The following is a 25,468-nucleotide window of genomic DNA, read 5'->3' as shown; positions in this document are numbered from 1 at the left end:
TTTTTTTGCATAATCCTCGAACATTAATGAATTGTCAGGCGTGAGCTTGTGCAACAGAGTTGCTTTGTTGGTCTTCAGAGGTAAACCATCTGATGAAGCCAGCGACCATGGATAGGTGTTAGAGGATATTGAAGAACTTTTTGAAGATCAACACTGTGCTCTTGGGACAAAACAAGAAGCTGGCCAAATAAATTTCTTTGTGCCTTGATTTTGACCACGTTCATGTCTTTTTTCACTGTTACCACTTTCCTCAATGATGCAAATGCCTTGGTCTTGTTCCTTTCTAATGGCTTGTGAAATTCTACAGTCTTTTCCTTCAGTCTGTTTTCAACAAAACTTTCAAACAATCTTTTTCCTGTTTTTTCCACGGCTAACAGGTCATCAGCAACATCCTCTTGCACTTTCATTCCTGAAGCTAGACTGACCAGACCATCTTCAACTTCAAAGGGATTGATAAATGCTGAAAATGCCTGGAGGATCTTTTGCACTCGCTTTTCACTTTGTCTTTTTTCTGCAAGGCTCAATTCTTTGTGGGTGTCTATATCTATACAGTTGTTGTTGCTGATCATTCTTTGGGTTGCTGATACATATTCTGCTCGATTGTGTCTTGTTACACTCCAACGGTAATAGCTTGGAAGACTCTTGCTGAACCCAACAATACCTCCTTTTGTCTTTGCATGTTTGTTTATTGTTTGTCCAATGGTCATATCAACTGCTATTCTTCCAGCAGGCGTCCTTGATCTAGAGACACTAAATCCATTATCTTGTAACATTTCTTCTGCCCCTGGGTGGGAATGAATCAGGTTGGCTAGTGACACAAAATATACACTGAGATACTTACTCTGTCCATGTATTGGATCCAGTATTGTGCAGTTTTTCCGTACTTTCCTGAGCGGACACTCTCTTTGAAGGCTTCATACTGGGAAAATAACTCAGCATACACAGTTGACTGGAGAATTTTATTAGCTGTATGGCTTGAAATTCCTTCGGTGAATTCCTTTATGTAAGACATGAGGTCTTTACTGAGTTTTGAATCCGTGTCCTGCTCAAATTTTGCAAGCAGAAGCCTCTCTAGAGCCTCCAAAACAGACACATGCACTCGTATAGCCCTGTTGTAGTTCTTTCCACTCATAACCCTATCCATAGAACCATGTGCACATAGCCCTGCTTCAGTCACAATTTCTTCAAAACCAGATCCACTTTGGAGCTTTCCCAGGGCACCAAGATATGAAATTATGGTGTGAAAGACACCCAGGTGAATAATTATAACTGTTTTGTAAAGCTGTGGGTTTTGCCAGACAATATCGTAAGCTTTCTTTGCTACAGCAAGGTCAAATGTTACAAATTTATATGTGTTATATGCCCATTAATCATGCCTGAATTGTGCTAGTACAAAATTCCTCTTGTTTATTTATCACTGAAAGGAAGCAAATAAACTGTAACATATATTTTTTTCATATTATAGAGAAAATGGCTATCAAAGATTTAAAAACCCTATATAGCTTTGTAAAATATTTTATGATATGAGGCAAAAAATGAGAAATGACAATAAAATTCCACTATTTATTGCATTTGAAGCAATTTTAGGGTGATAAACAATCATTTTATTCACAAAAATGAGTTCACGAAAAATTGCACCCGATGACCTTTCAAGGGCCATAACTCCTGTAAATGATACTTGAAAAAACTGTAACACCCGGATTAATTTGTGTTATATGTCCCTGAAGCATGCCTGAATTGTGCTAGTGCAAAATCCCTCTTGTTTATTCATCCTGAAGGGAAACAAGTACACTGTAATAGATTTTTTTTTCAAATTATAGAGAAAATGGCTATCAAAGATTTTAAAACGCTATATGGCTTTGTAAAATATTTTATGATATGAGGCAAAAAATGAGAAATGACAATAAAATTCCACTATTTATTGCATTTGAAGCAATTTTAGGGTGATAAACAATCATTTTATGCACAAAAATGAGTTCACGAAAAATTGCACCCGATGACCTTTCAAGGGCCATAACTCCTGTAAATGATACTTGAAAAAACTGTAACACCCGGATTAATTTGTGTTATATGTCCCTGAAGCATGCCTGAATTGTGCTAGTGCAAAATCCTCTTGTTTATTCATCCTGAAGGGAAACAAGTACACTGTAATAGATTTTTTTTTCAAATTATAGAGAAAATGGCTATCAAAGATTTTAAAACGCTATATGGCTTTGTAAAATATTTTATGATATGAGGCAAAAAATGAGAAATTACAATAAAATTCCATTATTGATTGTATGTGAAACAATTTTAAGGTGATAAACAACCATTTTATGCACAAAAACGATTTCACAAAAAATTGCACCTAATGACCTTTCAGGGGCCGTAACTCTCGTAAATGACACTTGAAAAAAACGGTAACACCCGGATGAATACTCAAGATATATTGCTGTTTCAGAAAAACCATGTGGCGAAAACTCCCCCAGGGGGGGGAGGGTTTCGCCCACTGGCCCATGCACTATAACTTTTCTTCTGCTAATCTGATTTTCACAATTTTGGTATCATTAGAATCGTGTTGAAAAGCACTTTATAATGATATAGGTTTCATTGAGCTCAACCCAATTTGAATTTTTTACCAAAGTACCTAGTAAGAGACGGATTTATAATTTTATCAAAAAGTTATGCTATCTCGAATACTCCTTTGCGCGTTCACTTTTGCACTATCAAAGAGAGAGCAGAAGTAAACCTAAATAACAAAGCCAAAGTTGAAAGACAGGATAGCACAAACTCGAGATAGAGAAGTTAAGTCACTAGACAATAACAGTAACAGAAAGTTGGGAATAAAAAAAGACAGCAGAGCTCCCAAGCACTGGCAAAAGAAATCCCAAAAAAATGCATATGCATTCACCGTTCACACAGACACTCTCGCAAAGAACCAAAACAAAATCTTGAGAACGGAAACCGTTCTGAGAAATAGAGATCAAGTTTATTTTCCCGAGCATTCGGAGAAATAGTCACTTCTTTTAGTTTTAGTTTTGGTCATTAATGATAGATCTTTATCTTGGTAACTGACACAGGCCTTACGCTTACTAATCATCCAATTATTCTGATCAGAACGTCTCTATTGCCTTTTTAAATTGGTAGCGTCAATTGCCAAGGACTGTGTCAGTTCATCAACTACTCATGTGTACTTTTAATCTTAACTGCCACGGAGTAATGTTAGTGTCACAAAGTGACAATAGTAGTTAGAGGCGTGTCCTTAAAGACAAATTAAAATCCAGGTTCTAGTTCTAGTTGGGGTAAGATTTCACTTGAAATAATAACAAAAAATAGAAGACTGTCTTTCAATTTTGAATGGATTTATTGATATTGATTTTAAAAAGCCCTCTTTTAAAATATCACAATGAAAATAACCTGGCACAGACGTGAACGGAGAAAATCAGTTCATTGGTTGTTTTTTTTAGGGGCCTTCTTTCTGAAGTGGTGCACCTCGCTAAATAGTGTGTAGCTTTATGAAAAGCCACTCATAGAGATATCATATTCCTTTTGAACATCCCTGTGAACAAATGTTTCTTTTTATTCTATTCTTTACAGTGCTATTACATTGAGTCAAATCATGATTGACAGAGATGATCGGACCACAAACTTATTTCCAGGCTTAAGACAGTGAAATTGAATTGAATTCTGCTGTTTTGGTTAGAATTTTTTTAGGCTTTTGATGCCTAAAAAACTTACTTAGAACTGTTCTTGTGCCATTGTCGTCATGTCTTCTGAGAAGGAAAGCAAACTTGGACTTCTTTCAGCTGAGTCTGTCAGGATTATTGCAGAATCCATAGGAATATCTGGACTTGCTAACGAAGGTGCTTCATTTCTGGCTGAAGACATCACTTATCGATTGAAACATTTGATACAGGTAATCGTTTATTATTGTCTAACTAGTAATTTTACTGAGTCACGGCCCTGTCAATTATCTCAGAGTTAGAAATTACAACCTTGGCAATGAACACTTTCCATGGGATATTAACTTTGACTCATACTGTAAGAATAGGGTCTAGTCTTAGTCTTCACATTAAAAAACAAAAAATGCAAATGAATAATTTAAATTTACTTTTACCCAGCTCAATGGGCCTTCAAATTCAAAGACCATTTAATTAACACATATGGTTGAATAAAGGGGCAGCAGTGCACGGTCTTCACCTCTAATCAGGATTGAGTCCTGAGTGCTCCACTGTTTTGTGACCTCGAGCAAGTCACTTCAGCTAATCTAGTTCAAAGTCATAGGGCCGCTATTCTTATGGCCATCCAAATGCTTGCAAATCATTGGATTAATCTTAAAGTAATATAGTTAAAAAACTGGGTCCAAAGATTGTTTTATTATTCTCAAAATTTGTGATAAAAAATTGTCTATTTAAAGAGTCTGGATAAAAGAGCCTGTTGAATTGGGATTTGATTAAGGTTGTTGGTGGAACCTGTATCCTCGATGCTTTGTAACATTTCTGAGTTTAGAGAACACAAATAAAGACAGAATCTATGAAAATAAATTCTATGCTTTTTATTTAATGCAACTTTTGCTAGAGTAAGCTTTTGATATACAGTCAAAGCCGGTATCGGGGATGCTGCTTAATTGGGACGATTCGTTGGGAACAGAATTTTTTCTTTATAAAAAGTTATACCATTTCCAATTCCCAGCCACTTAATGGGGACGAAATTTGACAATGACCATCCCCATTATAAAAGCATTTCATTGTCTTTTCAATCATTTAAAAGGATGGTTCATGAAATGCTAATTACTTTAACGGGACAGTCAGCCGGGTGTGTGGTCGAACTGTTCATCATTTACCTTTATCCCCTGTTGGTGACTATCGATTGCCATTCACGTTCATGATCATGGGGCAATCGCCACGAAGCTAGGCTTACATGCAAACTAGCCATTGGTGCAATGGATATTGAGTGATGGTTTTGTTTTTTCAATGCTATCACCACCAAATGGTTTGTTTGTTCAATGAGATAAATGGGTAGACAATGCATTCTTGATCCCCTTCTTTACTTATGCAACCATTATGAGTGATAACTTTGTTAATTGTTTTGTGCAGTTAGATTTGTCTCTCATTATTAGAGGTCATTTGTTTTTCACTGTCACTGTTTGATAAACATTGTTGCAATAGTGATCTTTCATTAGAAGTTGTATTGCCAGTCACCAATCTAGATAAATGGAGAGTGGGCTATGATAAATCAGAAAAAATTACTCAATTTCATGGCTGCCTCTTACTTGGGGGGAGTCGCCAAAAAAAATATAATTAATTCACTGTGCAAACTTATTTCAGGAAATTTGCAGCTGAATGTTTTCATGGAGCTTATGCATTTTTCAAAACTGATATTTGGTTTTTCGAAGTTATATTATTTTGCCTTGTGAAATATACCATATGATAATAATAATAATAATACTTTATTGCATCCCAAAAAGGAAATTTTTTGTACAGACGTGTTATAATTTACACATAAGATAAAAATACAATGGAAATAGGATGTATATATATAAAAAAGGAGCAGCTCTATAACCAGAGCTGCGCTTTATAATATGAATAATTTCAACACTGTAAAATAGTTAAAACTGTCACTATAAATTGAAAATTGAAAAGATTGCAAAACAAATAAATTAATATTTATATTTTTAAAAAGTAAAAATGAGAAATAATTATATAAAATGATTATTGCTTGTTGTTATAAAGCCTAATACTGGACGGCAGAAAAGATTTTCGGTGTCTCTCTGTTTTCGTTGAAATAGAGAAAGGGCGACCACTTCTTTCTGACATAATAATTGATGGTCTTAGTGGATGATACTGGTCATTTAATATTTTAGTTATTTTATTTATACAAAATTTCTCGTATAAAAGATCTACATCGTCAACATCATTTATATAGCGTTTAATGGATTTTTTAATATTTGAATTTATTTTGTTCCTTTCCACTGCTAAGCAATTGCCTCCCCAAGCTGTTATACAAAATGACAAAACACTTTCGATTACTGCTCTATAAAATAATGTGCAGAGGGTTTTATCTATTCTAAACTGAGAGAGTTTTGATAAAAAATATGTACGTCTGCACATCTTATGCCTAATTATTTTCAAGTGTTCATCCCACTTGAGCCTGTCATCAATCGTTACACCAAGGTATTTGTAGTGAGGAACTCGCTGGACGAATTGGTCCTTTAATTTTAACGGTTCTATCGGTTCCTTCACTCTCCTAAAGTCAATCACTAGCTCCTTTGTCTTGCTTATATTAAGCTCTAGGTGGTGGGCATCACACCAAGACACAAATCTATCAATTTCTTGCCTATAAGCCACTTCGTTGCCATTTGTTATGAGGCCTTGAAGAGCGGTGTCATCTGCAAACTTTATTAAAGGTACACTCAGGTTTTGACTTCTACAGTCATTCGTGTATATTGTGAATAATACAGGGGACAATACACAACCTTGAGGAGCCCCAGTATTTGTAGTTATACAGGAAGATTTGTTTTGTCCTAATTGAACATATTGTGCTCTCTCCGTAAGAAATTCGAGCACCCAAGCAATTATATACTTGTTTAAATTCAGACTAGTCAATTTTTGAACAACCAACTGAGGTTGCATTGTATTGAACGCTGAAGAAAAATCTGCAAAAAGCAATCTGCAATAGCTCCTAGCGTGATCTAGATGCCTGTAGATGTTGTTTGTAAACAGCAAAATGGCATCCTCTACGCCACGTCCTGGTTTGTAAGCAAATTGATGACTATCACTCAATGGCATAAACTGATTCCTAATTTTAACAAGAACAAGTTTTTCTAAAGATTTCATGACTATTGAAGTCAGTGCAACAGGTCTGAGATCGTTCATAGTTTCAAGTTTTTTTTTTTTGGAACAGGAATAATTTTTGAAGTTTTCCAAATTTCAGGGATCGAAACGCATTGGAGGGACCAGTTAAAAATATGTGTATAAATGGGGGAAAGCTGGTGGGCACATTCTTTTAATAGTTTTCCTTTCAATCCATCCGGCCCAGCAGCCTTCCTCTCGTTTAGTTTCGAAAATACGAATCTCGTTTCCTCTTCACTGACCTCAATAGTCATTTCATCTCAACTTAATTAGAATGTCCTGTATGTGCAATGCAAGAGGAAGTTGTTAGCTAAGTCTAAGATGTGGGGGGATATTCAGCGCTGTCAACAAAAAGGGCCTTTGTTCTCGCACTATTTCCCATAAAAGCATAGATCAAAGTTTGCTGGTATACAGTGGCAGGGCCAGCAAGTGAGAGATTTCAAGATTTTGTCATTGGATGAATTTTGTCTTTGCTGGCAGTTTTGCTTGATAGAAATATTTAAAATCTATATCTATGTCATTGTCATATTCCCTAATCATTCTTTCAGGAAGCTGATAAAGTCAGACAGCATAGCAAAAGAAAGAAGCTTGTGTGTTCAGATCTTGACTCTGCTTTGCAAATGTCAAATGTTGAAGTAAGTGGGCACTTTGTTTTCGTTAAAAATGTGATTAGTTGTATCATCAGGCTACAAATGGTGAAAATGATACTGAGCTGCTTGAATCTGTGGACTGTAAAATAAAAAAGTAATAAACAAAAATGAATAATAGAACAGAATCAATCGTCGATCTGTTTTTTAGTAATAAATTTATTTTATATTTTTATTATTTTTTGTTGTCGGTTTATTATAGTCCTGATAAATCTGGAATTTTTTATTTTTTTTTTTTTTTATTTTAAAAAAAAAAAATTGTAATAAATAAGATTGATGTATTTAAAGGAACTACAACTACAATCCTCTTTCATCAATTTCCCCATACCAAACCATCATTATTCTCATCGCCATGCACGGGTTTGACAGAATCATGATTATCTATTATTGTATGTATGTGAATTTTGGAGGTAAACTTTTGCTCTCTTTTACTCTTTTCATGGAATTTGGTTATTTGATTCTGCCTAGGCTATTATGTCTTTGTAACACATCAAGAGATTTCGTTTTAGAAAGTACTGAAAATGTAATGCCTTAATTTCCCCAGCCCGTTTATGGATCAAGTATGATGGACAACAACATTCCTTTTCGACATGCCAGTGGTGGTGGGCGAGAAATTTACTTCACTGATGAAAAGGAAGTGGATCTACAAAACATAATTAATGACCCATTTGCCAAGATACCTTGTGAAATTAATCTTAAAGGTGAGTTTTCATGTTTGAGATTAAGATTTATTCACTAATAAAGTAGTCCAGAGCCAAAAGGCCCATGAAGCCAGAGTTTATCCCAGTTTCTATAGCGTGAAACGGACAACAGCAATTGCGTGCTACCCTTTGGATATTTCAATTTCAAATATTTATCTATTGCATTAAAAAATTGTTCCATGGATAGGACGCTGCTCTATCGCAAAGTACTTTCCACCAGATCTAACTGACCCAGACACCCAATCACCGCTGGGTGGACAGGGAGATGAGAAAAAAATCTTGACTGTAATCGGGGATCGATCTTGGTCTCTGTGTGGGAAGCGAGTGCTCTACCTACCTACTGAGCTATCAGGACCCCCAAGATTTATTCACAGCCTTACAATATTTTTTTTAAATGACGTCTGTATCATGTGCTTTTGAGGCTATGGCAAAAGATCAACACAAAAAGTCATCAATATTGAGTAATTAAAAAAAAAAATTTATAGAAATGATCTAGCTTCCATTAGGTTCTATGGGTTTATGTTATTTTAGATATCACTAAAATGGTTGGCACCATCTTAGACCTTAGATAAAGTAACTGAAAAGTAGTTCTGTATCACTTTTGTTATCGCCTCCACAAAAGACTTATGTGTAGTCGAGTCATGATGAGTTGTTCCAATTAGGAAGGTCATTCATTGGATTTGATTTATTGTATTGCCACTTAATTGGAGTAATTTCTGTGTAATGGTGTCATTTCAATTAAGCATCTTCAACTCTACATAATGTTATCCATATGAATCTCATTAAGAATGAAGTTGATGTTTTCAAAAAAAAACATTTGAATGAACATCATGAGTGAATTGGGATATTTTTTTGGCATTTTAAAACGTTTTTATAGTCTAAAGCAAACAGTACACAAATCTTATCGAGGATATATTTATTAACATTACCATAACTCGGCTGTTTGCTTGCTTTTCTTTTATTGAAAAAAAAAAAAAGAAAAGAAATTATTGACATTTCGTACGCTTTCCTGATAGTACGCTGTTCTTTTCCCTTTTTTTTTTTTTTTTTAGCTCATTGGTTAAGTATTGATGGTGTCCAGCCCAGCCTCCCAGAAAACCCTCCCCCTATAACCAAAGAAATTCAAAAGCAAGAGATGCTCAACACTTCACTGAAAAATGAACATACCACGCGACCCCATAAAAGGACACATTCAGAGACCAACAAGCACCACAAACATCACCATAAACACAAGGATACCGTTAAGTTAAAGGACTTGACCACACATGAACTATCGGTTGTAAGTTTTGATTTGGATGACCTAAACTATTAACAGGGTTGCCAATTTATTCGTATATTTACGGAATTCAGTATATTATAAACCCTCAGTATATTTTTCAATCAGATGCTAAACACGGGAGAAAAAAGCAAACACGTAGGTCTTTTTACCAAAGTTCAGGGCTCAGAAAAGGGTGTGTCAATGTGTTTGTGTAAAAGTTCAGTAAATTTTTACCTCCTGAATTGGCAACTCTGTATTAAAATATGTTAATTTACATTGAATAAAAACAACATGGGGAAATAAATTTACAAAAAGTTATCCTAAGAATAATGTGGTTGGGTTGATTCATAAGTTTTTTATGCTTTAGAGTATCATCAAAGACATTGATCAGCGCCAAAACTCCGGTTTCACCAGAAAAATAAATTCCGGGTTACAGGCAACTTCTGTCAAATTCCGGTGAGGTCAAATTGCTCCAAGTGTCCACCACCCCCACCCCAAACACTTCTACCACCACATTTACATCACTGCCACAACTACTACAACCACATCATCATCACTAACATGACAACAACAACCACCAACACCGACAATCATCACTACCCCTACTACACCCAACTTCCCCCATCATCTCTGCCACTACTATTATAACAACCACCACCACATCATCACTACTACTACAACCACCACCACCACATCATCACTACCACCCCTACTACTACAACCATCACATTATCATCATCACTACCATATCACCACCAATACTACTACAACCACCACCACATCATCATCACTCCACTACTACTACAACCATCACCACATCATCATTACTACCGCTACCACAACACCACCACATCTTCATCACCACCACTGCTACTACAACAACCACCACCACATCATCATCAGTACCACTAATTATAACAAAACCATGTGCTGCATCAAGAATTTATAATGCTCCCATCAGTTAGAAGGTATGCTCTCACACACTGCAGAACCAACAGATACAAAAGGACTTTCGTTCCTTCTGCAATTAAATCAGTAAATGCTGTATAAGTCTTAATAATGTATTAGAATAGAAGAAGAGAAAAGGGAATGGATAGAGGAAGAAAGAGAGAACAGACATAGAGAGCAAGAGGAAATAGTTTATTGAAGTGTGTGTGTACATGCACTCATGTTATTATGACATTAGAGAATATGATTAGGACTCAAAATATATTTAGAGTATATAGTATTAATATGTGTAGCTTTGTTGCATATGGAAGAACCAAAATTGAAGTAACTGGGCTCCTTATAGTTGTTCATGTCTGGCCTTGGCCGGATACCCTGGCTGAGAGAGAAACAGTCAAATGGATAGTTTTGGGAGATGATATTTTTTTCCTTGTAAATCATCTCTCTGTTATGCACTGCATTATGTTTTGTTTACATGTTATATATGACTTGTAAACATTTTAGTGTGTTCCTGTGCTTAACGTCAGGATAAGACATTTAGGTAATCTCAAACTAAGTACTTTTTGGTGTGCTCTTGGAATCTAAATGTTTCCTATTTGAACCAATTCCCCTTGTCTTACCTTTTCTTTGGTGCTTTAAATGTAATTCTAGAACTTTTTACTTTCCCATTTTTTTCTCTCTCTTTTTACTGGCGCTGATATGACCTTAATGTATTGTAAGCGCCATAAAACCCTTAAAAACAAACATAATCAGCTATCAATTTAGAATAATAGGATATATAAACACAATGCCAAATACTATCCGAATTTTCCCATTTGCGGAAATTCCTCTTTCAGCATCTAAATTCCTCCGAGTGGTGTCAGAAATTCCTTTGAGCTGTGAGCCAAATTTTTAAGTTGGTGTTTCTGCATTAATGAATGAATTCTCATACCTAAAAGATAAATATTTTAAAATAATAAAGAAAGATGTTGTTATTTTTAGATAGGCCAACTAGGATTTTCTGCTTTTTTAAAGCTCATTTTATAGCAGATTTGTTTTTGACTATTTTTTTGGTGGAATTGGTCAGCTATATTATGTCTTCAGATGGATTTGAAAGTCTTTGAGAAAATTTTAATTCATTGTAATGTTTTTGACATTTTATGAAAGAATAATATCTTTCCCCTTCTTTATCGCCCCATTACTCACATTTTCGTATACCTTCCTTCATCAGGAGCAACAGTTTTATTACAAAGAAATAACAGAAAGCTGTGTAGGACCCGATGAGTTGAAAAGATCTGTAAGTAGCTTTCTCATTGTCATTATTTAATTACGAATTTTTAAATTTTAGAATATTATAATTTCCCTTTTTTTTTTTTATCATAGGCAGAAATTTTTCTTTTAGGGTCGGTCCATCATTAAAAAAGAGAGAGAAATCCCAGGCATCAGTCAAAAAAAAAAAAAGAAAAGGAAAATTGAGCTTTTATATAGCGCAATATCCACTAAATGTGCTCAAAGCGCTTTACAAGGGGTCCCTGGTCAACAGCAACATGTAGGACGGGACATGACGCCTTTTGGCGATATTACAATTTTTCGGACCAAGACAACGCTGTTAACGGCCAGGTACTCATTTTACACCTGAGTACGGTGAGAGAATGTGAGTAAAGAGCCTTTTCCAAGGACTCAACTATGCGCCGAGAGCGAGCCTCGAACTCAGGACCTTCCTATCCGAAAGCGAGTGTCATACCACTAGACAAAGCCGCACAGTAATATCGGTAGTTTCTTGCTTTAGCTTTACTACTCGTACTGGGTTTTATTACCATCTATATTGCAAAGCCAGATTGAATTATGGAACAGAGGGGCTCGTATGTCTCCAAGAGGAATGTAAACCAGGGAAACCAGTCCTTGCCAGCATCATTCATTTAAAAGAGTAAAAGGAATGCAGAATGCTTAAATTCTTTTCATGTTTGATCGCAAGGGTACAGTCTTATCTGGGCAATTTTCTCTGTAATAGAATTTATATAGTTTATTTCATATTCTACGTTTGTTGACAGGGGACATCCACCCCCTCCCCACCCCCGCCATGAGTTAAAGACTGGGGATTTTATTTAGTTCTTTTCATACTTCAATTAAACTAAGACTAAGTGTCTCAATACCGAGGCAAAGGTTTAAATTTTCTACAATGAGAATGAAACCTTTACGTGAGATTTGAACCGTGGATTTTTATCTCATTAATAGGAGGCTTTACAGAGTTTGCAGTTGGACCCAGGACTTCACCAGATGTTGCCACGTTTTGTGGCCTTTGCTACAGAGGGTGTCAAGATCAACGTAGTGCAGAATAACCTTGCTTTACTTATTTACCTCATGAGAATGGTCAAATCTCTACTTGACAATCAGACCATCTACCTGGACAAATATGTAAGCATAGTTTCGTCATGTAATGAAACAATGTCGTAAATGGGAGATTAAGCATTAATTTTATCAATTAAAATATCAACTTTTGACATTTTATTATTATTATTATTTTTATTATTATTATTATTATTATTATTATTATTATTATTATTATTATTATTATTATTATTATTATTATTATTATTATTATTATTTTTATTATTATTATTGTTGTTGTTTTTAATGGATCCCATTGAAGGAAAATAATGGCTTTCTAACCATGATCAGCTCTTCAGCTTTGTTCGTCTGAAATTGGAAGGAAATAAATCGCTGAATATGTTAAGGTAGGCTTTGGGATTGTGTTGAATCATTCTTTTTTTTCACAGTTATTGATGTTTTTTATTTACTTATTTATATATTTATTATTATTTTTATTATTATATTTTGGGTTGAATTCCGTCCCCAGTTACATGATTTGCTGCCCACTGTGATGACCTGTGTGGTTAGTCGACAGTTGTGTCTCCGTCCAGACATGGACAATCACTGGGCCCTCAGAGATTTTGCTGCTAGATTGGTAGCTCAAATCAGCAGGTTGGTTGGTGGTAGTAATAGGGAATAAAATGTAGAGCTGACACTTACACTGGCTCCATGGGCTAATTGTCATTTTTTTATTTATATATTTTTTTTCTTTTGAATTCACATAGAGGCAATAGTTGTGGAAGATGGATTTAAAAAAAAAATTTTTTTTAAATTTTTATTTGGAATTTTAGGAAAGATAATAGTTTTTTATTCTTTAGTGTTGTCTGTGTGAGGTCTAAATGCAGAGCGTTTCAGAATTTTGTCATTCATGGTTGTGTTTGTGTGATTGTAGAAACGTTTTTTCTCCCCCATGTCTCATAAAAACCCTATTTGTAATTGACTTATTTTTATCCATTAATGCTAATTTCAAATTTTTTATCCAAAAGGAATTACAGTAATAATACCAACAACATTCAAGCTCGTGTGACCAAGAAATTCAGTAAGGCTATCCAGTCTGAGCAGGCAGCCCTTGCTACGCAGTATGGAGCCATTGCAGGATTGGGAGAACTTGGACCAGAGGTAAACTGTTGGGCTTGTTTTATTTTGTTTTGTTTTTTGTTGTTATTTTTTTTTTGGGGGGGGGGGGGGGGAGGTGTAAAAATGAGGCAGTCAGTAGAGTATAAGTATAAGCAATTCTTAGGGTTTTTGTCATTTCTGTTTTAGAAGACAGTACTTTCTAGCCTATCTTGGTCCTCTTATGGTTCATATAAACTAACTGATTCAGTTTTAGCACCTCTGTTTACTAAAAAAAAATGACGAGTGATGTGCATACTTAAAAGTACTTGTATAAGGTAACATAAATAAATGAATGTGAACATTTACATGATGCATTACCACAGATTTAACGTGCTCAGTGCACTTTACAATGTTTCACTTATTCCCTCAACAGGCTGTGTGGAACCATATTTCCATTTCACTTAGTACCGGTTGTTTTGTTAGGTGTCCTTTTTATACTAACACTCATACAATATCAGTCACTTTCTATAGGCTGGTACACCTGAGTCATATGTGGTAATGTCTTGCCCCAGGACACAAAACCTTGGGACCAGAACTTTCCGTGATCATTGTTACACATCCCGCATCGGCCACACTTAACATTGCTTGACTTTTGTGAGAAGATGAAAATTTCCTCCCTTCCCCCCCCCCCCCCCCCCTTCCCTTCAAATCATTTTCAGGTGATCAAGTCGTGCCTTTTGCCATATATCTGTATACTGGGCAACCGAATCAAGATTGCTAATGAAGGATCAGCTCTAAACAGTATTGACAAAGTGGCAGCAGAACATATAAAGAAACAATTAATGGTACACTTTCTATTCTGTCTTTTGTTTATTTTCTATATGTATCAGTGCTGATGGTTTTCCTGGCATCTGCAGAATTCTGCGCTTTGGAGTCAGAAGAGGAATTTTCCTCCTTTTAAAAAATTGACATTTTCGGTAGTGAGAGATTTAGAGTATGGTGGAATAGACAGGTGCAGTGTCCCCATAATCCACAAGTTAGCCAGAGTATCTATGATAGTATATCATCTCAATTGCTTTACAAATGAGAGTCAGTAAAAATAGGGTTTAAAGGCAATTGTTTGAAATTTTCCTCCTTTTTTTACTTTTTGTGACCATCAACACTGATGTACTCTTGTTGCAGGTTGCTGTTACCGTTAGTTACTGTTTTGTTGTATGTTTTGCTTTGTTTGTAATTTGGCGCGTTAGGTATATCTTGGCAAGGATAGGTCAAATTTTTAACTTGCAAATATGATAAAAGAAAGACTTTGATTAAAAAGCTTTTGTGGTACAAAGCATCTCATTTTTTAAATCATCAAAATCGGTCCATAAATAAAAAAGTTATGAACAGTTGAAATTTAGAATCGGGGCGCTTACATTGACATAAGCTTAATAGTAAATAATAGTGAAGCAGACGGTGTAAAAAAAGCTATGCTTTTCATGGAATTTAGCTCCAGAAAGGACAAATTTAAAGATAAAGGAATGAAAATCCACATCTTATGGTAAAAATATGCGAGGAAACCGTTGGACATGTCAGATTGGCCGTTTAACGCAGTACAAGGGAGATAATTACATATTACATAATTTTTTAACATAGATTAGTCGTACTGGGTTGTATAGACACTGTTTCATTGTCCTGGGTGCAAATTAAAAACTATATTTATGTAAATTCACGGTATAAGTTGTTAATATGTTATTTAACTATAATATGTGACGTCAAAAAGACTGTTATTGAAAGCAAGGGAGATAATTCGACTCGACATAATAAGATTATATCATATCCGACACTAATTCTAGTCTCGACCCAAACCAAGAGAAAAAGTAGGAAAACAAACATACACTAAAAAACAATCGCAAGTAAACTGCAAGGTGCGGTATTAACTGCCCGGCTAATTCCAAGGGAGATAATTACCCAACGCTAGATAGTAAAAAATATTTAAAAAAAAAAAAAAAAAAGAGAGAGAACAAACTTTTTTTTCGAGCAAATCAATGAAATGATGAATACAGTGAACATATTTCGAAAAAGATATGATGATGACGGGGTTATTTGGCCCAACACAGTGGGAATAATCTAATACACTGTTGAGAAATTCGTCACTTCGATAATACATCATTGCAATGTTTCAAAAAATATTTTCATTCACATAAAATATGAACTTTACCTCTGACTCATATGTTATTCAGAAAATTGGAGTAAATGTTTCCTACCTGAAGGGATGTACTCGGATGACATGGAATGAGGGTGAAGGGAATTAAAAATAATCCACCTTAAATTTAATGAAGGCATTCTTGATGGCATCATAACTGTTGACAATACTCCATGTCCCACAATTTTTTGTGTCCAGCTTGAAATTGGAGTAAAAAATAAAATTACGATGCACAGGGTGCCTATCTTTTCCATCTGGCCACTTCAAATCCCTTTTGTTTGAACACCAGTGACCAAAGTTAATGTCAAACATATCATCAGAATCTACTATGCCCTCCACAAGACCTGAAAGAAAATAAAATAAATGAAACAAATTAGAAAAAGCAAACATTTTAGTAATCTTGAAAATTAGAAATCAAGTAACAGCCAAAATGATATGTTCTGCGATTTTTACTCAGATTTAAGTTAAATATAACTCTCTAAATATTATTTTCATAAAATACAAAATAAATGTTTGTAGTACCTATACAAATAATCTACTTAAAATGACAAAAATGCAATGAGAGTTGAACGACAAGGAAACGCAACACTTTCAAAGTCACCAAGTGTTTTGAAAATGTATGCAATATAACATTAATACAAGACTAAATAATATATTAAAAATACATAAATATGTTTACGTTCTTGTTTATATTATTATATTGCCATATACATATTTACATTTTGGAATAATGCTCCCTCGAAGAAGGCTGCATATCATTGAACGAAAAAAAAAAGATTGATTCGTAAGTATGCTTACCTGGATACCAGCCATCTGGATAAGCAACAGCAACCCAATCACCAACGGTAACATCTACATCTGGCATTCCTGCAACATCCTCGTCACTGTCGTCGTCTTCCTCTTCCATCATCTGCTCTGTCCTTTGCCTTGGAGGTCTTTGATCAGGCTTAATTTTGTCGAGGGATTTCTTTAATTCTTCTTTAAACTGTGTCTGGTGTTGTTTGCGGAGCTCGGGGGCAAGTTTTCTGGCTTCTTTGAACAGTGAAGTCTTCTGCTCTGATTTCATTGAGCCCACCCATTTCGATAATTTTTCCCTGCTACGCTTTAAGAGGTGGACCGTAGTGTGGTGATGCATGGTTGCAGAGGGACGCCGATGTTGACTGGAGTCAAGATCTCCAAAATTTCTCTCGCAGACCAAATTTGTAGCTGGCGCAAAGGACGTAGCTTCAATATCTTCAGATGTTAAAGGTTGTGTGATGTATGTGTCGAGTTGTCTGTTCATAAGTGTAAGGAATGAATGGATGAGGGTGCCGAGTACTGTTTCGAGTTGTGCATCTATTTCTTGGACTGACGGGATAATGTTGTAAAGTTGTGATTGCGACATGTAGCGTTGTAATGATGGAATTGATGTGTCTGTAACTATAGATTGCGGTGTCTGTGTCAAGTGTTGGAGATCAGAGTGCAGTTGCTTGATGATTGGTTGTATTTGGAGGTATGATAATTTTGATGTAACAAGGGTCCAAAAGGGGTCTGTGACTTTGATGTACATAATAGCAAGTGCCTTGATGACGACCATGAGATTTTCATCTTCCAGATCTTTTTGGAGTGCTTGCAGCTTTTTGTTTGGATTTGTTATGTTCTGTAGAATGTGTAAGAAATGTTGATGGTGATAAATAGTAGCTGCACTGGTATGGAATAAGGCGTTGAATCTATTGTCCTTATAATTTTTAATGAGGGACTGAATATTGTTTTCAAGACAATAAGCATTCCAGATGTCACGAACACCCAGATGATCTCCAACGGGGGCAAAAGCATTGCTGACAGAAACGCACAGACGAGGAGCAGCTTCAAACATTCTGTAGGTCTTGAATCCTGGATGACAATCCCGGCCCATCTGTCCATTTTCTGCGAGTTCGTTCTGGACACCCTTTAACACTTTTACACTTTCGTTGTGGAAGCCAAGCAAGACATGGGCCATGCAGAAAAAGTGTTTTGAGCTTCGGAGCAGGAACTGAATTATTTCTAGTGATATTATCGCGCCATTGAGCAAAAATGGCATTACTTTTTTTTTTCATTGGCAGCTCTATCACTCATCGTATAATGGAGCTTAGAGAGGGAATCCTTGTCCTCCGCCTCAACTTCTTCCAATTTTTTAATGCTGTCAGTAGCAATTGCTTGGCCTGTCTCAGAAGCCACTGTTGAAAAACCTAGAGACAAAGTCTCCCCATTATCAAGACAGACAGCAGTATCCAGGATCTTGACTTTTCTTCTTGTGGTTCCGTCTTTATGCAGACCCCAGGATGAACTCTCCTTCATTCGTTGGCCAATATATTGCTTAGCAATGGCATGCCCTTCATCAGCAATTTTCTGACAGGTCGACTTGCTGGGGAGGTCATCATCACAAAATTGTACTCCAAAAACATGACTGGATACAGCCTTTATAACATCCCTGACTTTTCCTGTGGCCACCTCCAACCCAACCAATTCTAAGACACATGACCTCATTTCTGGTGTAAATGTGCCTTGTCCATTCCTTGTTGTGACTGTTAATTGCTCCTTTTTAACTTCTTCCAACTGGACTTCTAGAGCCTCCCTTTCCAGTGTTAAATTATTTATAACCTTCTTCAGGCCCGGACAAAGCTTGCAGCTTAAATTTTGAAGACGCCTAAACTTTTGTATGGTGGACTTGTAATGTGACACAATCTTTTGTTTATTGTGACATTTGGCCTTAAGGTCTCCAAGTGTTTCCTCCAAGTCTTTAACTTTTGAGGTGAGGGAGGCATTTTGGGTCTGAAGAGAGGCAAGTTGAGATTTCATGTCATCCCGTTCCAAACGGGCCATCTTGTGGCGGGCATCCCTTCTATCTACATTTGACGGTCCGTAGTGACCCATCTCCTTCCTTTTCTCCGACATCTCATCTCTCAGATTCAAAACAGTCCCTTCCAGAGAGGCGATATGTTTCTTCTTTTTATTGATCTCAAACGTCAGCGTGTTTGAATGCATTAATACATCTCTTTCACTTGGTAAGGCTGGCTCAGTCTGAGGTGGAGGCGGCTGCAGTTCTGAATTGATAAGAGGAGTCCATTTATCTAACTTGAACTCCTCTCTCTCCAACTGGACTATGTCATCTTGTCGCTTCCTTCGCCTTAAGTGCTCCCTTTTTTGACACAAGGCACTGACACAATCTAAGAAGACTTCACCGTTTGTACTGAGTCCAAAGGGAGAAAGCCAAGAGAGAAGAAGATTTGGTTCACTGCAATTGGACAGTTTTAGAAGCCTGTGTAATTCAATGATGACACCATTTGAAACAAAATCAATTTGAACTGAAGAGGGAACTCCTAGATTGGTCTTGTTCAAACCAATAGCTGAACAGTGTGGACCAATAAGGTTGGAATCAGCTGACTTTCTGGATTTGGGTTGCATGGTTTAAGTTTAAGTTTAGCTGGAAAGGGGGGGGGGGGGGGGGGGGGAGGAGGGAAGATAGAGAGAGAGAGAGAGAAACATTAAAAGCAATAAAATACGAAATGTGTAAGTCAACAAAGAATATCTTATATGGGGAGATTTAATTTAAAATAACTGGAATAGGGATTGATCATTTTTGATCTTTCATAAGCAGAATCTAATCTAAAACAAAACAATTAATTTCGATGTTTGACTGGTTTCTCCCGTGGCCTTGACACAGTGAAAATAATAGTGCCTGCCTAAGAATTTAATTTTCAAATAATTGAAAGTCAATGGTTTCTCAAGTGCACACCACTGTGATATAGTTTTATAAATCGCTGGCACTGGTCACTGTGGTGCAATTATTTATTTTTTTAAATCCTGAGACTGAGATCGTAGAAGTAAAAAGTTCGTGATGAAATGAGGAGAGAGATATTGGCAATCTGCCTTCTTGAATGCATCCGTTGACTTATGAAAGATTGAGAAAGGACAATCTAGGCTCAAACTGATTCAATTATAAGCAAATTTAAGATATATAACAGTTTTTGGACAAACATCATAAAATAAATAAATACAAATCAAAAACACGCACAAATTAATGGAGATGATGCTACTACCCGCACATTCGTTCTCGCGAAGTACGAATAACAGCAATAACAATGAGAAAGAATAATTACATTCGATTACCTTGACGTCAAGAAATTAAATCGACTCAATATTTCAACAACTGTGTTTAGAATGCACAATTTTTTTGAACTTCGTAAAACAATTAGACCAAAAAAGTTATCAAGAAAGGCAAGAAAATGTGACGGAGCGCTTTCAAGGTCCAAATACTATTAATAGAACTTTTAAGGTTCTGGACCAATGAGAAGCTCGATAACCGTCAACACAAAAGACGTCATTACACTCGATAAATGGACTCAGATTACACTTCGTAGTGAGCGCAGTCGGCCAGCGATTTTCAGAAAACATCAACACTCGTTTTAAAATTAAGGGGTCTAAAAATTAATAAATACTTATAAAAATTACATAGGAATAAACACTTACCTTTCTTCTATCGGGCTCAGGTAATCCTCAAGGCTCCTCAAGTGCGTGCTTCGAGTAAAACTTCTTCAACTTTACAAATTGACCGCGCAGCTCACATACGGGTTATCCGAAAAATAAAAACACCGGGACAAAGGGCAAACTCTCTTCTGATTGGTCGCCAAATTTGAAAGCAATGCGATGTCAAATAAATGAGCTGCAGCGGTTTAATTAAGTGCGGAGTTACAAAACCTCAACCACGGCCTTCGAACTTTATCGGTCGCGATCCGAAACGAACCATACTGTGTTCACAAAACGATAATTAAAAGAAATAAAAATAAAACACAGACATGTTATATACCATAAAAAAGAAAAATTAATTTAGCAACTAGACATGTCATTTATTATGAAATTGATGCATATGAGTCAGAGATATTGAGATTTTAATCCAATGAACCACATCGCGTTCGGCCATCCCCGCTTTGTCAATACATTAGCAGCGATCGTTTCTCCTTGCTATATATCTTGCCTTTATAAGATAAAGCATGAAGCGTGATTTTTACTCAAATAGTACAAGATTTCTTTGTGAGGACAGGAGTGCCTATGAGAAAGACAAATGAAAACTTGTGATCAAGGCCAAGGAACTTTTGATTTTAGATTTTGGGAGTATTTCAGCAATGTTAATTTTTAATTAAATATGCTCTCTCTCGTCATGGAATAAAATTGCAGTTTTAATGTAACTTTAACAAACAATTAAATTCCAGAAATATTCTTTTGTTGAATAAAGGCAAAGGCCACCATTCTAAATGCCCAATTGTACTGGTATGAGCATTTTATCATAAAAATTTTTTTAAAATTTGAGTCTCAACAGTCCTTTTTTTATTCCCTCTTATAGAAATACCTTCCAAATGTTTTGAAGAGCTTCCATGAAAGCACCGAGAGTGTTGAAGAATTCAATGTGGCATATGGCCATCTTGGATCTCTAATGTATTCTATGTTCCACACCAAGGAGAAATCATTAACCGCCCCTCCCTCTGTTGTTCACAATGTGGCTCCCTCAAGACCTTCCTTGCAGATATCACAGGTGAGGAGATGCAAAGTCTTATTTCTTTTTGTATTTAGTTTTATAAAGTAGAAAATTGTATGTCAGGGGTTGCAGACCGGAGGAAAATGTCTGTTCTAAATGATTTTAGTTTTAGCTATGAAAATTAGCAATCATTTTTGAGTTTTGGAACGACTTAAATATAAGTAATTATCTTGTTAGAGGTATGCATTTTTTTGTAGTTTTCAAAGAATGGATGAATAAATTTGTATGATTGTCATTCTATTCAAAATGAGGATAAAGTGGTCGTTACATGTATTGGAATAGCCATTTTTAAAACTCTTACCTTTTCATTTTTCTTATTTTTTTTAAATCGCAGTTTTGCTAACTCTTATCGTTTCATTTTATTATTTTCCTTATCACCAGCGTCCCGCTCAAATAGTCATCCAACAGCAAACATCAGCCAACCCATCCTCCTCATACTTATCCCAGGGTTCCTCTTTACCAAACATCGTCCCACGCAGCTCCTTGTCATCACTTCCGTCCACACCGTCCGCTGCCCCTGCTCAAAAGTTTCTCATTGTGACCCAGTCGAGACCTACCACCCCATCCGTTACTCCGACAGTCATCACCAACTCTCCCATGGTAAAGTTAGTGACGAGCCAGTCATCTTCGGCCACCTCTGCCCCTGTCAGCAGTACTGGCAGTGGTGTGACCACCCAAAAGATTGTTGTTATTCAGGGTGGGGCCAAGTCCACCGATAGCGGGAGTTCTTCAGGTGGTAGCATTATAAGCACAATAGCTGGGAAAACTACATTATGACGTTCTCATAAGGATGGAAGTAAGTTGTGATAATGTACATTATTCCATTGATATTCTTTTACTCAAGGAGTCAAAACTTTTCAGAGTTCTGCGGATTGGATTATATATAATTGCAAAATTGCAAATCTGGTAATATTTTGTGTGTGTGTGTGGGGGGGGGGGGGGGGGGTTGATGGTTAGCTTAAGTAATTACTAGATCATGAGAGGAAAAGACAATGAATTGAGATTTATGTAATTTTTAGCATAAATGTGAAAGTGGGGTGGCAAAAATATTGCTTTTTAGATATGAAATCTCACATTTTTAATTCTTGTGAGTGATATTTTCCATATCAATTTGTAGATACTTCTCCATTTGTTGCTTCTTCATTACTTTGAAAATCTTAATTAACCTTAATTTTGACAGGTGGGGTTTGATTTTAATTAGAACAGTAGTTGAACCAGTCACCAAGAGAGCAGTAACATGGGTAAACTCACCAAATGACGCATGAGGTGTATCCTTGTTATAGCTGTCTTCAAGAAAACGGTACATCCTCCATATGAATAATGATTTGAAAAAATTTGAAAGTCTCGCCATTAAAGGCTTAAGCTGGATGGCTGTTTTATTAGTTGTGCATGTCTTTCATCTATTACTTTTGTATCAGTTTTGAATGAAGTCGTGCCTCATGTGTATTGTGATGATTGTTAATATTGGATAGATTCTCTTGTCATTTTTAGGTATTAGTGTTTTATGAAAGGCAGTTTGGGTTTTTTTAGTGGATTCCAAGGACCAGATTTTCACCATGTACTTTTTCAGAGGAAATTTGATCAAAATTCAAAATCATTAAAAGTAGAAAAATGGGGTAGCATTTTTTTAAAGGGGAATTTAAAGGCCGTTCATAATATAATAATATTCAGAGCTAGAGACATTTTATCTATTGGCCGAAAATCGTGACAAGTGTCATTCTAAAGTTTCCAGGCAAGTGAAAATTAGAGAAAACATCCATAAACACATTCAACAATACACTCGAATCAAATCAAGACAAAACCATATCAAAATTTTATGGTCAAGTTTATTTGTTTATCAAGAGTCACATAAAAATAACATGACCATTCTAAAGTTTCCAGGCAAGTGAAAATTAGAGAAAACATCCATAAAGACATTCAACAATACACTCGAATCAAATCAAGACAAAACCAGATCAAAATTTTATGGTCAATTTTATTTGTTTATCACATAATAATAACATGGCGGCATCGGAATCACACTCCGTTGATAGTTTTCCTTAGTATTTGGCATTATTTGCCACTCTCTGCAGACCACAGTGTATGTGCCAGTAGGTTATGGGTTGTTGCAATTTATTTACAAAAAAAACAAAACAACTGCCATCTGTAGCTCCTGCCCCATCCGGTGGTGACACATCCTGAAATTAATCGCAAATTAAATTTTTTTTGTCATCAAAGCATTTAATCACACACATTACATTACATGTTCCTAGTCATGTTTTTCAACTTATTAAGGGGAGGTTTCACTGAAATTACTATTTTTTAAACCAAAGGGGTATATGAACTTTTTAATTGGGTATTATGTACTTCTATATGCACAGTAACATATCCAATGTTGAAAATTTCCAAAAAATGTTATTTTGTATGTTCAAAATAGGATGTTACTATAAATAGTAATACCTTTTTTAGTCTTGATTTTAAAGAAACTATTACTTCAATCAATTTCAAACTTGGCACAAATTAACTTGTGATAATGAAGATTATTTTGACGTAGAATCATGTTGATACATGAAAAATATTCTTTTAAATGATTTTTTAAAAATTTGACCTCTTCAGAGAGATTAAAAATTAGGGGTGGGGCTGCAAAAAAGGGCTATAATTTTGAAAGTATTGAGTAAATCTGCAAAGTGACAAAACTTAGATATTTGGTCTAAACCATGTTACGGAGTGCGAAAATGAAAAATTGCGACAAATCGCACTCAAAGATCTTAAAAATACGAATGTGTGTAAAATCTTACCTTAAAAGCCCCCAGCCACATAAGTATTATCTGATGCTATGTTTACTTGCTGTTTCTGCTGTCTTTTAATTTTTATATCCATTTTTGAATTATAATTAGATTTTTATATCCGTTTCGAATCCAACCTGCTAAATCCTGAAATAGAAAACCTACCGCACTTCAATCCTAACTTTTCAAACATACTGACTCTTCCCAATTCCCCATCATTGTTAACTACAACAGCATCATTTACAGCAATTTCTAACCTCTCTCTTCCTACAAAAACTGATTTTGGGCATCTGTTCCAGATGAAATTGTGGAATGATTCATTATTATTTTGTGTACCTCCATGTAAGCATTTTTTTAGCAGTTGGTCATTTGAAATATCCCTAAATACTGGTTCTATTTCACTAATTACAAATTTTGGTAACATATTTTTATTATCTCCTTTACACCAGTTACCACACAGCTTATGGTCCCCTCCTCTATAATGAAACAAAATTGCCATAATGCTATTCCTCATCCCCTCTAAGTCACCTGAACTTTTTTCTAAATTAGACGTCTACAATATTGTCCTATACCAAATCTTGAGTCTACGTCAAAACAATGAAATTGTAAACACTCGCTAACACACTAACCTGTCAATCGAGATTATGCGTTTACTGATATAAATATTCCACACTACACAAAACATATTAAATTAATATTCTTGAATATATTTTCACCACAAATATGATAAATTATAATGTAATACACTTGTTCAATCTTCACAAACAACTTTGGAAAGAACGCACGTTTCTAAAGTTTGTATCTCGTACCTCAAGCATGCCGCCATCATGGATGTTCTCAGCCAATCATATTATAGGCCCTTAATCACAGCATGAACCTATTCTTACTCTGGCCCGAGCAATTATCACAATGCAAGCTTAGAGCACTGTTAGGGACTGTGCTCTCTGCTGCAAAGTGATAATGCAAGAGGGAAATCACCATGTTGCTTCCCTTCGATGAACACATTCCTTCATCAATGAGATAATTGGTCCGTCTCAGTTGGGCCTCACAACAGACACCAAATATCCCAACCTTCCTCGGGCAAAGGAAATACATAGGCCCTGGTTGGAGAGGATTATGAGGCAGGTGAACCTATAAGAGGACAAAAAAGGGTTGAATTAAACCCGATAATAAACGAAGCA

At 35.8% G+C, this 25,468-nt stretch overlaps 1 protein-coding gene across 1 annotated transcript in view; it reads left to right on the top strand.

Annotated features, from left to right (window-relative positions):
- LOC144975959 (transcription initiation factor TFIID subunit 6-like) overlaps positions 1–22,341 on the top strand; it is a 28,330-nt gene extending 5,989 nt beyond the window's left edge. Inside the window, exons 2-12 of the mRNA XM_078920197.1 lie at positions 3,577–3,895; positions 7,379–7,465; positions 8,022–8,178; positions 9,231–9,457; positions 11,592–11,657; positions 12,596–12,775; positions 13,218–13,342; positions 13,717–13,849; positions 14,506–14,631; positions 21,331–21,519; positions 21,904–22,341. Coding sequence (XP_078776323.1) covers positions 3,746–3,895; positions 7,379–7,465; positions 8,022–8,178; positions 9,231–9,457; positions 11,592–11,657; positions 12,596–12,775; positions 13,218–13,342; positions 13,717–13,849; positions 14,506–14,631; positions 21,331–21,519; positions 21,904–22,299 — 1,836 coding nt within the window. The 5' untranslated portion in view covers positions 3,577–3,745 and the 3' untranslated portion in view covers positions 22,300–22,341. The remainder of the gene's footprint in view (positions 1–3,576; positions 3,896–7,378; positions 7,466–8,021; positions 8,179–9,230; positions 9,458–11,591; positions 11,658–12,595; positions 12,776–13,217; positions 13,343–13,716; positions 13,850–14,505; positions 14,632–21,330; positions 21,520–21,903) is intronic.
- The last annotated feature ends 3,127 nt before the right edge of the window (positions 22,342–25,468 follow it).

Source organism: Berghia stephanieae, chromosome 6 (genome assembly GCF_034508935.2).
Source record: "Berghia stephanieae isolate SIO BIC M18660-M18661 chromosome 6, UCSD_Bste_1.3, whole genome shotgun sequence".
Classification (NCBI taxonomy): Eukaryota; Metazoa; Mollusca; class Gastropoda; order Nudibranchia; family Aeolidiidae; genus Berghia; species Berghia stephanieae.
This window is presented reverse-complemented; position numbering and strand designations above follow the sequence as displayed.